This window comes from Anarrhichthys ocellatus, unplaced genomic scaffold (assembly GCF_004355925.1).
Source record: "Anarrhichthys ocellatus isolate YVR2014 unplaced genomic scaffold, GSC_Weel_1.0 scaffold22, whole genome shotgun sequence".
Classification (NCBI taxonomy): Eukaryota; Metazoa; Chordata; class Actinopteri; order Perciformes; family Anarhichadidae; genus Anarrhichthys; species Anarrhichthys ocellatus.
Window position 1 is genome coordinate 4146338 of NW_022280052.1, and position 14249 is coordinate 4160586.

At 41.0% G+C, this 14249-nt stretch overlaps 3 protein-coding genes across 7 annotated transcripts in view; 1 reads left to right on the top strand and 2 right to left on the bottom strand.

The window, feature by feature from the left end:
• crtc1b (CREB regulated transcription coactivator 1b) overlaps positions 1-3521 on the bottom strand; it is a 12026-nt gene extending 8505 nt beyond the window's left edge. For 2 of the 4 annotated variants that reach the window (XM_031859705.1, XM_031859703.1), the window contains exons 1-3: positions 3347-3521; positions 1406-1522; positions 760-885 (exon numbers count right to left, since the gene is read on the bottom strand). In XM_031859705.1, the coding sequence (XP_031715565.1) occupies positions 760-885; positions 1406-1522; positions 3347-3472 (369 nt within the window). In that variant the 5' untranslated portion in view covers positions 3473-3521. The remainder of the gene's footprint in view (positions 1-759; positions 886-1405; positions 1523-3346) is intronic. The other 2 variants (XM_031859704.1, XM_031859706.1) reach the window with 2 other exon arrangements.
• A 1212-nt stretch (positions 3522-4733) lies between these two features.
• On the bottom strand, positions 4734-10724 carry klhl26 (kelch-like family member 26). The gene is made up of 3 exons (XM_031859379.1): positions 10442-10724; positions 8164-8346; positions 4734-7614 (listed from the first exon to the last, which is right to left on the bottom strand). The coding sequence occupies exons 1-3, from the start codon at positions 10489-10491 to the stop codon at positions 6033-6035; spliced, it is 1815 nt and encodes a 604-aa protein (XP_031715239.1). The 5' UTR covers positions 10492-10724; the 3' UTR covers positions 4734-6032.
• Positions 10725-12858: 2134 nt separating this feature from the next.
• The window catches only part of il12rb1 (interleukin 12 receptor subunit beta 1), a 13740-nt gene continuing 12349 nt past the window's right edge, over positions 12859-14249 (top strand). The window contains exon 1 of one of the 2 annotated variants that reach the window (XM_031859810.1): positions 12859-13042. In XM_031859810.1, coding sequence (XP_031715670.1) covers positions 12937-13042 — 106 coding nt within the window. In that variant the 5' untranslated portion in view covers positions 12859-12936. The remainder of the gene's footprint in view (positions 13043-14249) is intronic. The other variant, XM_031859812.1, reaches the window with a different exon arrangement.

A 14249-nucleotide genomic window follows, 5' to 3' on the forward strand; every position in this document is an offset into this window, starting at 1 on the left:
CACACACACACACACACACACACACACACACACACACACACACACACGTGTTATTGAGAGCCAATTGCTAAAAAGGCTTCAGTCAGTGTCTTGTTATCTAATATACTTCTATGAATAGCCCGGTCAACAGGAGTGTGACAATACACCACATTGCATTGCATCATTCAACATCAGGCTCTCAATACATGAAGCGAAATAAACTATTTTCCTCACCCTTTGTTCAACATCTTTTTATCACCACATCTGGTGGTTTTTGTTATGCGTTAGCCCAAAATATAAAACTGTGATAACACAGCCAAATCTACGCTGCTTAACTCCAACGTCTCAAATGTAAATAGATTTTATTATTTATTCTTTAAAACACATTTGGGACACGACTCGTTTCAGTTTAAGGCTGCATTCAGAGTCATACGTTCTAATTACAGACTTTGTTTTGACTAAAAAGCTTTGGCTGTTTGTTGGTTATTGAATGTAGCATGTAAGTCATGTTAGCCCACCCTGTATAGCATTGCATGGCTAATGTAAACAAACAGCCAGAGCTGGAGGCTCATGTTTATCATTCCAACTTTAAAAACAACCTGGGATTTCATTGTATTTTGGGTTCCCAGTAAGTAGTTCTAAACATGCAAACCTCCGAACAATGTTCAAGCAGGCAGGCTATGAAACCTTAAAGCAATAATGAACGAAATCAAAACATCCTCAACACCTAATGCTTCCAAAAAAAAAAAAAAAAAAAAAAAAAAAAAAAAAAAAGGATATCTGGCGTCCATGTTTGTCGACGGACAGCGGCCGACGGTGAGGAGAGGTGATGCGGTTCCGGTCACGGTAAACCCGCTCCACCAGCCCGTGGTGTCTAGTTGTCCGACTGGTATCCAGCACAGAGTTCTAGAATGAACACAGCATGTGAATGAGGACAGCGAAACAGCTAACTTAGGCAACAAAACTACATCTTAGGATAATGTCTTAGGATTTAATGGTGCATATGTGTTTATTTCAAAATGAGTCAAGCCATGGGTCCCCCATACTGATGCTCGAGTTGGCAAATGTATTTAAAGATGGAAAGCCATGACAAGCAATGACATACTTTGAAATTTAGGAACCAAATTACACTGCAGGGTTGAACTGGTATGCCTTGTTTTACACACTTCTGGTTTATTTTCGCTCCTGAACTGTGATTAAATCTGGTCCGACTATGCAGCTCTGACCAGCAGCTCATTTCTGAACACTTAACTGCCGTCATAGCCAAGGCTAAGCCTGCAGACTTCTCCGTTTTGAGCCAATCTTTCACCAATACTACAAATAACTGCAACCTTTGTATGTCCAATATTATCACCAACAGCTAAGAAAGGTACACTGATCGAGAACAAACCATTGATTTACCAGCCGAGAGAGGCTAAGGGCTCACCTGAAAAGGCAGGTCAATGTTGCCATTTCCAATCTGATTGACATTGGGCAGTGAGCCTCCATAGTACTGTCCACGATTCTGCCCTAGTTGCAAATACTGGGTCTTCTGTAACTGCAACTGTGCAAAGTAAAATTGCATGAAAGCATGAGTGAATGATTGATCTGACTCACAAATAAAGTGATGCTAAAAATGAATGAGACCTGTAGTCCACACTGGTGAAATGAAAGATGAATGAGTCCATTAATTGACAGACGTAACACGATGAGACAGGCAAATTGGCTGTTTTATGAACAATCGAGACGACATCTTTCATAGCAGAAAAAAAAAAAAAAAAAAAAAAATCACATCAGCTGATGTGACTGACAGCTGGTGTGATTACAGTCGTTCCATGTGAGACACACCTGGTGAGTACATGAGCCACATGTCTTAGTATTATTACAAAAACACTGTGACGAAGTCCTCTTTCACCAATGATGACGTTGATAATGATCTGAACAAATGCAATGGATTGATGTTGAGATGGCAACAGAAAGAAATCTGGCAGAGACCACAAAACTGACTGGTTAATTTTGTTTTTTTTCCCCTGAAGTTAATTACAGTACAGCTCAGCTATACACGGACGCATTGTGCGATAAGTGTCTTACAGTGGGCATCACTTCCAGCTATCTGGCTAACAAATAGCTCAAACATTTCCTCAAGCTCAAGATGTTCCTCCTCCTGTGGTTACTAGAAACAATTAGTTGATTCAGTGTGATTAGTTGCTCAGCAGAGCATTGGTGAGCAAAAATGTGATAACTAATTAGTGTTTCCAGTCATTTTTTAAGTAAGAAATCCAAACATACTGCTTTCTTCTGTTTAATGTCTTTTAGTGCAGTGCGTCTACCTCCGTTACCTGTTTACTGATACTTTATTGAGTAAACTAAGGCTGCAATTGTATCATTTTCATCACCAATCAATCAGTAAATAATATTTTCAATCAATTGTTTTGTCTATAAAATGTAGTCTCGTGAGTGTTAAAATTGCTTGTTTTCTTTAATCAACAGTCACAAACCCAAAGACATTAATTGTATTATTAAAACCAGTCAATCACCACATTTGAGAGGCAGGAACCAAAACATTCGGCATACTTGCATATTACATGAATGATTAATTATGAAAATCAATTATTGCATTAATTGACTAAATAATAAATAGTTGCAACCTTTAAGGCAACTGTTTACCGTTGATGGGACAAAGTTGACTTAACATTAACTAAATTAAACTGTATAGATGAAGCTAGTAAAAAAATAAAAATAAAAATAAAAATAAATAAATAAATAAATAAATAAATAAATAAATAAATAAATAATAGACATGAGTTGGTTAGAGCTGCATTTATTTTCCACAAGTCTTAAATTAGCTTCTTGTTAAAAACAAAAGCTATCTAACATGCTAATGTGACGGGTACACGAGTGTGGCTGGTTAACGGGGAGGAAAACATCACAGCTGGTTAACAGCTGACTGGATAAAACACATGCTAACTTAGCCCTGACGGAGCAGGAGCTCCTACTGAGGTTCTAGCAGCCGACTTCCCCCCCCCCCCCCCACCCCCCAACATGTTGTTATAACCTACAGTTCAATAACGTTACATGTCAGAAGATGCGTTTGCTAACGAGATGACAGCAGTGACTGGTCAAACCTGCACAGGTGCACATCATCCACAGCTCCATCGAGCTAGCTGAGCTAGTTAACGATGCACACGAGGAGCTCGTTACAGCTGAAAACCGCTAGCACGATTTAAACAGGCAGGGTGGGACATATATTTGGTGGTGCTGAACTGATGTAGCGACGGACATTAATATTAACTTTATCTCGCGCTACTTAGCATCCCTTAGAGTGATCTCCGCAGCGCTCGACAAACTGCCACACGGCGACGCAACAAAACGGTTGTGCAGGTCTTACCCGTGCGGCTCTGGTGATGTTCAAGTCTTTCATCACTTCTTCAAACGCAGCGGTCTCCTCCGCCTGTTTCTGATTATGCAAAGCGATTTTTTCGCTAAATTTGCGAGGATTGTTAGAGGACGCCATCTTTCCCTCTTCTTCTCAATGGAATGTTACGCTACACACCACGCAGGGGCCTTATGGGGTCGTCATCACGCACGGACAGCGGCACAACAGTCGATGTCTTTGCCATCAGCTGATGAGAGGAAAGATAGCGCAAGATTATTTGGTACCCAAGATGTTGCATGTACTGAAATTAGTGCAAATAAGGTTCTTGTTTTTGTCAAGTCAAGCTTCTACACTGGTTATGCTTCAAGAAGATGAAGGTGAGAAGCATTGTCTATGATGCTCAGTAGCTTGAGCATCATCCTTCTCGCTGACATTTCCACCAGATTATCAAATTCTGGCTTTACAGAATACATCCAACTCTTAATATTTTTCAAAAGTTCTTGTTATACTCACCAAAATATATTGCTATTTAAGTTTTGGACATCTAGCTTCCAGTGTAATATGTTAATAATTTTACATACATTATGTAACACTGGTCAAGAGAAAGCAATGGTATGAAAAATGTCACACACCGCTATACTTAATATTGCAACTGTAAGCACTGATCAAATTCCCAAAGGAACGTATTTTATTTAAGGGAGTTAAGCTAGTACAGTTACAGAGCCTGGGCTGTCCTAGTCATTAAACCATATAACCACAAAACCCAGTGCCGCTGGACAGGGAGTCTTGTTGCCCGTCGTGCGTCCGTGTTTTGGTGATGCAATATATTCACACCTTTAATAATCTGGTTTGTGATATAGTTTAAGCAAAAGTAGAGCCTTTGTCTCACAGAGGGTGAGAGGCAAACGGGACAAAACTGTATGTACTGTACGTAGATCCAAAAGGAATTTTTGAAAGGATAAAAAAATGACATTTCAACCTTCAATGACAAACGTTTTGTTTGTCTGAACTGAGAAGTTAACTGAGCAGATTTCCTCAGAACATGGCCCAAACTCTTTTGACAGAGAGCAGAACAGAAAAGACTTGAGTTTGAATGATCTCGTGTATATTAGATGGAAACAAATGCTTATGCTGTGGGTTTGATGCCTTTCTGTTTTACATCACTGCAAATTGAATATATTCTTGTTCGGATCGGTTGGTTGGACAAAACAAGGTCTCTAAAACGCCGGCATTTTGAAATGGATCAATCAAGAAAATAATTGTTGCACAAAAATGTTCCCTTTAAGTGTATGCTGGGAGTCTGTTGATAGAAGCAACCTGTTATAAAGAAAGGCATTATACTTCAGTTGACTTCATCCTGCAGTATCAAAAAGAGATCAGAGAAAGCTCCGGAAGGGTATTTTTTGAAACATGATACACCTTTATTAAAGGATGCACATCAAGATTTACAAATGTCTACATTCCCCTTTGACAACAGCAGTTTCCTTTATATTGCACTTGAACAATATAATGTGCTTTTACAGGTAAGACAAATACACACTAAGGCAACAGGAGAAATGGACACAATCATGTGGATGATGACATTTAATAAGAAAAACAAGAACTTCAGCTTCCTCCTTCCTTCAACACACATTAAGTATAACGGTGACTTCAGCAGCAGAATCAGATGTCTGATATATACAGCTTTAAAAGGTAATAAAATAAAAACACGAGCCAGCATTAAACGCGGCAAATGGATAGTTTAGGTAGCTTTTCTGGGGAAATTAGATTTTTTTGAGAATAGTTTAAATATTTAACCTGCATTAATGCAAATCACCCGTGTCCCTTAATTTTAGTCAAGATACAAAAGCATGTGGTACACCAGATTTATCACTTGTTTAACATAAAGAGCAGCAGACACCGACTTTACAACTGAAACACACACATGAATGATTTATGTAGCTGCCTTAAGGGGTCCACACCGGTTTGACTGAGAGAACAATTAGTGTGCCAGTGGGGGGGTTTCAGCTCAGGAAACACAAGGGCAATAATAAAAATAAAAAACATTAACGCCCACATGGAGTATGCGATTCCAAGCTAAACACAAACTACTACTTGTGTTCATTTGTGCAATCATTACTGTGCATTGTGATTTGTTGATAAGTACATTTGAGGAGACATAAGAGTAGTTTGAATAACATTTTAAAAAAACTTTACAACATAAAAAGCAGACAAATAAAACAGTCACAACTGTACAATCAAAATGTCTAACATCATAAAGGTGACGTCTGTTAATACCTTCGCAAACACACACATAAAATGACACACTTTGTTCGGTCTGTAACTTCAGCCCTTGAATGGTAAAAATATAACACTAAGTTTTACAGACCAAATTATGATTAATATGTAAATAAGAAGTGTAAAAAATTAAGGTTCCGGAAGAGAACTTGTATCTTCACAGGTCATCTGGAGATAATATTACCACTCAATAAATTAAGAATTCCAACAGGAAGTTACTCTGAACATTAACTTCACAACAGTCCTTTCAAATTGTCATTTAGAAGCTTGTTGATTAAACACATTGTGGCAAAAGCAAAACAAGTACACACACACACACACACACACACAGTAGCTTACATAATGTTCACACCTTGTGTTGACTCAATGGCCGGCAGAAAGAGCACGAGGAATAAAATCTTCACAGTCGCAGGTCAGATGGTTAGCGTTGTGTCGTGTTCTGTGGAATAATAATTGGCGTACAAGCGATGCCAGCAAAGGATTCTGGGAAGTGCAAATCCCTCTCCCACTCGTCCGTCTCTGTGTTGTACACCTGCACGATGCTCGTGACATTGTTCAGGTGCCAGTTGTAGCCCCCGACGATGTAGATCTTCCTGTCCAGTAAACAGCAGCCTGCCTCAGACTGGCCTGCTCTCATGGGACTGACGGTGGTCCACTGGTCGTTCTCTGGAACGTAATACTCGGCAGCAAGCACGTCAAAACAACGGTCCACGTGGTCCATGCGGCCGCCCAGCGCATACACCCGGTCCCTGGTGCTGATCATGGCATGCAGCACTCTGGGTTCATTCATTGGGGCTCTGAAGTCCCACTGGTCCGACGCCGGGTCGTAGCAGTGAAGAGTTTTCTTGTCGTCCAACGAGACGCCGTAACCCCCTGAGATATACAGCTTTTCTCCACAGGGAGTCCCTGCGTGACCCCAAATCCTGCGTTTTAAGGGTTCCACGTTAGTCCACTCGTTCTTCTTCGGGCAGTAACACTCTACAGACGACAGACTGCCAGATCGATTGCGCCCTCCGGTGGCGTACAGCTGTCCGTGCAGCACGTTGAGCTGGAACTGGATGCGAGCCTCCTGCAGAGGCTGGATGCGCAGCCACCGGCTCAGATGCGGGTCGTAGCGGAAACAGCTGTCTACCGCCCCCTCGCCGCTGCGGTACTGCAAGTGCTGTCCCCCGATGACGTACACGAAGTTATCAAGTACGGCAACACAGGCGTGGCTGCACCCCGTCTCCATCTCTGACAGCTCTTTGAACTGACGGGACGCCATGTCAGGGAGATGGTACACCTTGGTGCTCACTGTGCGGTCGTTGTCCGTGTAGGGCGTCCCGCCAAAGGTGATGACTGACAAGACGTCAGAACGCGTGACCGTCCGCGAAGACTGCATCTCGTGCTGTCGGAAGGGAAGAATCTGGTAATTGAAGGCCTCGAGGAGATACTGCCGGCACAGCACGTCCTCCACCATGATGTCCACCGTCTGAACACTGTCCACCAGCTCAGAGGAGCGCATGAGCGGGAAGCGCACATGGCAGAGGACACCGCTGGCCTGAGCACGGCGCGACTTGTCAAACCGGAGCCACCGGATGGCGGCGTGGAAGAGGTCGATTTCGCTACAGTTCTTCAGCTTGTTGCTCTGCAGAAAGAAGACGAGGCGCTCCGTGGGAATGTGCAGGAAGTCCTCCTCCTCCGCAATCTGGAGGAAGTGGCGGAAGGTGAAGGTGTCCACCGACTCTTTCAGGGAGGACAGGCTGAAGGTGGTGGCCATCTGGCCAATGTGCAGGCAGGTCTCCACGCTCATCGCCGACTTGAGGAACTCCTCGCAGAGCTCCACAACGGGGACCATCTGGAGGAACACAGCTGCCCCGAGGACATCCTGAATACAGTCCAGGTCTAAAGTGACTTCTGCACTGTAGGCAAAGTCAATGATATGTTTCAGCCCACGGGCGGACAGACCCTTCAGCTCAATGGTATCTTGATTTGACTCCCTCATGCCTCCGGTAAACATTGCTCTGTAACACAAGAACAAGTCGGTGAACTACACGATAAGTCCATTTCTTCTCAGAGCACTTATATGATGCGAATAAGCTTTCTTATTTATGGATTATTGTTTAGTCCGTGGCAGATTAACTGAAAACTATCAAATGAGAAAAGTGTGGAAAAGTGTACAGTATATTTGGCTACATCTTTATGTCACCCATTTGTTTTCATTTATCCAATTTGTGTCGAATAATCTCATTTCAAAATGTCCTCACTTCCCATTTCTGGAATGCATGTTCCTACAGTGTATATAATCACTAGGAACTCTGTAAAGTCAAGTGCAAAGGCTCCGATTAAAATTAAATACAAGCACAAGTGAGTGTATCATTTGGTATTTTGTTGTCCTCCCTCCTTTAACTTCCTCCCGCAAACTGAATTGCTTTTAACATAGTTGATCTGTGAACTGCAGCATACTCTCAACAGTGCACTCAGTGTAAATTGCTCTGGATAAGAGCATCGGATAAGTGCTTCCAATATAAAAATGTAAATGGACGGTGAGAAGTCTTGGGATTCAGACTGACCTGAAGTAATCACTACAGGCGGCCAGCACAGCTTTGTGGACCTGGAAGCGCTCCTCATTGATGGCCAGCACAACGTCAAGTAGTTGGCCCCGAGCCCGCAAGACCGACAAGCCCTGGAGGAGGGTGGCACTGTGGCTTGAGGTGGAGAATGTACAGCGCAGGGTGCTATTCTTGTTAGCCATACTGGAAAGAAAGAAAAAAGGGCTTTGTCACAATCAGTTAACCAAGGGATCCTTCAGAATAAAACCATGGCTTTCCATGGCTTCAATTCTTAACTGAACTAGGAGACTTTGTTCAATTTTAAATATATTGTATAGAGTTAGAAGCTGTAATATTCAGGCCGAGCAGGCTGTATATCTCACGAACATTAAAATGTGATCTATATGTGGATATCATGTTAACTCAAGGCGCAGACGCACACAGCAATACTGTGATGGGAATTTGATCTGATCTGCCTCAGTCAGCCAAGAGGAAATTCAATCTGTAGCGTACAATGTCTTGTAGTGAGAGCAATTCTGCACACAGGAAAGAAACAACACCGCTATCAATAAAAATGTCACCGCTCTGTTTAGACTATTTGTTGCTGCACAACAGAAACAAATCCGTCAGTAAGAGGCATGACTGCCACATGTACGTACAGTATGAACGCAATCTCAGTGTGCAGAATGAACACGTGGTTGTTGATAGAAAACCCCGATGTTTCATTAGCTAAATCTGAAAAGGGACGTTAAGCCTGCTTTGGCTGATTGGAGTGGGTAAAAAGTAACTCTCAGAATGAAAATACTTCAGGCTGGTGTTTGAAGAAGCATTCACCATCTGGACTGAACTTTACTAATAGGCAGGACTGGATCTTCAAAGGATAATTGGTTGGGCATATTTTAACAGTTGATCCACCGGTATCACCTTGGATATCATTAAGGGGCCAAACTTTTTTTTGCAGTGGTTTAGAAACAGTTTGGTTATTACATAAGGCATCAGCCCAAATACAATATTTGTATCCTTATATGTGGTATTCGTGTTACGTTTGAAAAATGAGCTCTCTCTTTCTTTTTGAATGGAGCGAGTACTGTTCCCTGTGCTGTTGCATTAAAGGAGTGTTGCATTATGGGCTGTTTGTAGCCTTAGCTAGTGAGTTTCTAATTCATATCGTTTTATAATGCGTTTTCTGAAATTAAAATGAAAGGGTTTTGGAAGGAGTTTTCTGACGGCTCGTGTACCGTAAAGGACCTTTTTACACCGAACACGTTGACTGCACCACTGCGCTCTGAAACCCATCATTTCTAATGGTTTGCAAACTGTGTCCCGTGTGAAGGGCTCTTGATGTGCTGTGTGCAGTCAGAACAAATTATCACTGCCAAGAAAAGGTGGGTCATCTTATATTCAGGCCAATTCAAAAGTGTATCCATCGGAAAGCCACACAACTTTATTTTTCAACTTAAGCCTCCTGTTTTATTTACATACTGTGACAGCAGACATTTTGACTTGACACAATAGTAAAAGTTAACGAGCCATCATTAATTTAATCATTCACACATGTGATTTTCCTATTGTGGCTTATCTACTGTGGAAATTCAGCCAAATTGAAGTGATCAAAAACATTTTGTGTCAGCTGATAGGCCGATATTGTACTTAGATTTTTAAACTTTCTAAACGTTGATATTAGCATCAAAGGCCCAGTATCAACAGTCAAGGTGTTCCATCTGATTTTATTAAAAATATGTGTGGGGGGGGGGGTTATAAAAACAAGTAAAGAGAAACTTCCACTTTCACATTTCTGTTCACAATTTGCAACTTTGTTGATCAACGTGTTTGTTGTTCGGCCTAGTATTGTTACCTAACTTTGAATGTGTTCTGTTGTAGATAAACTAATGATAACTATAACATTAACTAGGGGGCCGTTATGGCATCGACACTTCCAAAAACTGTTGAAAGTATTAACTTAGACATTAAAATATAAGAGGAAACGCTTTGCCAAGTAGTCAACAAATATGTTTAAGTTCACCTGCTACTAAACACGAGGCGACTTTCTAAACGGACCATTGTTACATTACATCCTCACTTTATCTCCACCGTTACTCATAGATATAAAGAGCAGGCAGTGTGGAGGCCCGGGACAGCTCCTCGGTGTTTCCCGGAGTCAAGCCGCTACTCCGGGACGTTCCAGCGGGCTTGAACGGGGCTGCAGTCCCGGAGCGGTGAAGGCTTTCGCACAAGGTAACACCGAGGGACCGGGGTCCACCACCGCGGACGCTCCGGATCCTCAACCCGCTTCACTCACCTGCTCTGTGGATGTTTCGAAGCATGATCCCCGCCATCCGACTCCGCCATCTTCTAGCACAGAGCAACACGCATGGAGCATTTTCAGTGATGTTACCAGAAAGCCAACGGCACGATTGGCCTGTTCATGTTTTTTTTTAAGTATGGGAACAGTCTGTTTATCAGGCAGGGACAGAGGACAGCCGTCTGTCTCAGGTCCTGTGGTAAACCGTGGTGAATACGGTGCTGGTCTCTCCTACCGGTTGTTTGCGGCACGTCCCTCCTCTGTACCAACGAATGCTGGCGCCTGGGTGGCGCCACTGTGCCATGTAGGCCTACTGGTGTACTGATGGCGCTGGAGAAGTTGAACGCTCCCAAACAGTGGTGAAAAAGACGTTCAGATCCTCTAAGTAAACATAGCGATGAGTATAAAAACCTAGACAACAAGTAAAATTCCTTTAATTTTCATAATTGAAAGTTGAAATACCATAATGTATGCAAAGTAAGAAAAAACATGCAAACAGACGAAACATAAACAGATTATTAAACCACAAACCATTGCAACAAGCAAAGTCCCAGCCGTGTGCATTACTTTTTAGTGTCCCACCAATTACCTTCCGTTTTGTCTATTGACATTTGTTTTCTTAATTTGGTGTTTTTTAAATTTGCTCTCAGGGCCACCCCACAAAGGTACTGAAGTAAGAGTACAAAAGTATTATCAGCAAAATGCACTTAAGGTGTCAAAAGTAAAAGCACTTATTATGCAGACAAATGGGCCCTCATCATCTAAAATAAATGATGTCTTTTATTATTATACATAATATTATTGGATTAATGATTAATGTGTAATGTAATCTATGATAGATTGGTGACCTGTATGGATTATAAATATTTGATGGAAATTAAATTGAAATATCTCTGGTTCTGTTGTCCTCAAAGATCTTAAATATCCCATATACTGTAAGTAAACTATGCTGTATTCTATGAAGTAACATCATAAATACTTTCAGATCAACTATTTCAGCAAATAAAAAGACAGGTTAACAGCCTTGTGCTGTTGTTGCAAAGACACTTTATTGTTTTAATTTCTTCAGTTCTTGGAGAATTCAATATTTAAAAGTTCTACAGTATTTTCAATTAGAAGTTATCCAGATGACTTTGTTCCAGGGTGAGCAACATGGCTGCAAATCCTGCAAAAGTTTTGTCGTGCATAAATAAATGAAGTGCAAACAAATACAGTCTGTAAAGCATTTGCCCTGTTTTGTGTATTAGACAAAGAATAACATTTGTTCAGGGAAGTTATGGAGAAACTTCTTTTTTTTTTTTTACTCCTCACCAGTGATCTGCACCAAATCCGTTACTCCTCTCCAGCGCTCCTCTTGTACAGAAGTCACTTTTTGAAAGTGCAAGTGATTTGATATGAAACTTTATCTTTGTATAAATGGGAAATGGGATAAAAAATGAGGATGTAAGGTGAGGAAGAGTTGCATGAGAATGAACGGCTCAAAGACAACATGAGCTTGAGAGAAACACTTGAAATAGTTGAACATTGTTCACATCACAATTTAACAGATTTAAAACATTCAAATGCAAAGTTACACAAATCAAACAGTAAGTCTAAAGTCTATTTCAGTATGGAAACCTGGACCATATGCTGCCCTAACCTTCTCCTCTGTTATCCTGCCTGTGTATAGAGGTCACAACACAATCAACCTAACTGTGACGACCCTCCTCCTATCATACACTAGGTGCCCCGGTTGTGTTTCCTTTTGTTACAGATGCTGATTGGAGGCTCGTCAGCAGGATGAGCCACACATGTGCCGGTGTGGCTCTGCCTTAAAATACCCTCTCCAGTTGGCACCCGGTGGCTCTAAAAGGAAATCTTTTTTGACTGGCTCACCACAGTTGTTGCTGTCTTTGTGTAAAGCAATGCTAACCTTGGGTTACTTGTTTTTGGCAAGACAAATAAATTGCTTCTGTTGGCTGCCAGCTCGTTATCTCCCTGTTGTTCCAGTCTCTGAGCCGGGCTGTGACAAGTTGTTTTGTTTTCTTAAGCTAAACATAGCCTAATTGAGATTGCAGTTTTGAAACAGCAAAAGCACCAAGTGTGGTTAAAGCACTATAATGGTGGTATACACATATGTATACAGAAATGTTGATGTGAAAAGTATTTTTGGTTCAGAAACTGCAGGGATTCAACGTATTTGTGGTTTGTAGAAAGGTCAAATAAACAAAAATGCTGCTACTGGAGACTCCTCCAGTTTGTCTTTGACAGGAAGCCTAGAAATTAACTTCAAAAAAAAAAAGGAAATCAGCAAAATTACTTCAGAGTTGTCACTTTCACAATGGCTGTTGTGTCTGTCTGGTGTCAAACACAAAACTCCCCCCGCCCCTGACACTTCTGGTTTTTGCTGCAGTTCATATAAACTGAGACATGAAACCTCTCTGACATTTCTGAGAAAGACAAGTGAGTTACATGAAGGCAGGTTGAATGTATGGACTCTCACACGCTGAAGAATGAGCCTCCGAGACTTTCCTCTACACCTCATGGAAACTTTGAAATGCTGGAGATCACTTCGTAAATACATTGTTGTGTTTATGTTCCTTATAACGGTCAGCAAAGGTAAATAAATACCCTCTATCTTTTCTTTTCCTACTTCATTTAAGTTTCCTGATAACTTTTACTGTTAACCTCTATCTGATAGTATCAAAAAACTTTTCACACAATCACACATATGAAAGTGATAATTCTCTTTCAGTAAACGTTGAACATCAGCCACCAAATGTTGGTGAGCTTATCAGCATCATGTGGTTTCCATTTGCATCCGCACTGCACTGCTCTGCTCTGTGCAGCCATATTTAAGTGCCAGCCTTCATAGTTTCATGTTAGCTGATATTTCACACATTTCCTTTTCAGAAACAGGATGTTTATTTTCTCAATTCTGAGCTTACGTTCGCTCAGTACAAGGAGACAGACTGTAGCGTCATTGAATAGATATTAATTAATTAATATCAAAATATGTAACGGTTATAAATAACTGAATTATAAACGTATGGATTATTATTGAAGGAGGGATGGCACTCAGCTTAAACCACAAGACACAATTAGTTTAAGTAAGGACGCCAACCAATTTTGGAAAAAGCAGGGAAAACTTCAAATTTGATATTAATCAATTAAGTCTCAATCTCAGGGCTGCAACAGTCTTCTTGTCCTGGTGTAGTGACTTATTATTTAATATACACACAAATTAAATGATCAAGTTCTTAATAACTTATATTTATTAGCCTAACTACATAACTCTATTCTGAAAATAAATGAATAAACGATCAAATGAACAGAATGAAGAATATGATGATGAGTACAATGAATAACGATGAACACGAATGAAAAGGGATAACATGTGACCAGGTAGAATCAATATATTACTGCACCGTTCAACAGTTGACAGTTTAAGAAGCACCAGGGAAGATTGTGAAGTAATGTGGTATTAGTTCTTATTTAAGGGAGATCGTACTTTAGATCTTAGGCTTATTGATTAACGTTCATTTATTTCTCAATTAGTCTAGCATCTAAAGATAACCTATTAACTAGCATTACTCTGTTAACTGACATGAGATTTATTTGTCCTAGAAACCTCGAACTCATTCACATCTGAAAATGTATTGGTTTCCCCTGACCTGGTTCTGATGGGCAGATGGGAGGTTAAGCTGTATGAAGTAGCGGTAGTTCCCTTTTGTCATCTCTGCATCTTGGATCTTGTTGGATGGCAGTAGTCTGTTTGAATCGCCTCCTTCCATCTCTCGCTCTAGGGCAGTTGGTATTGCTTACG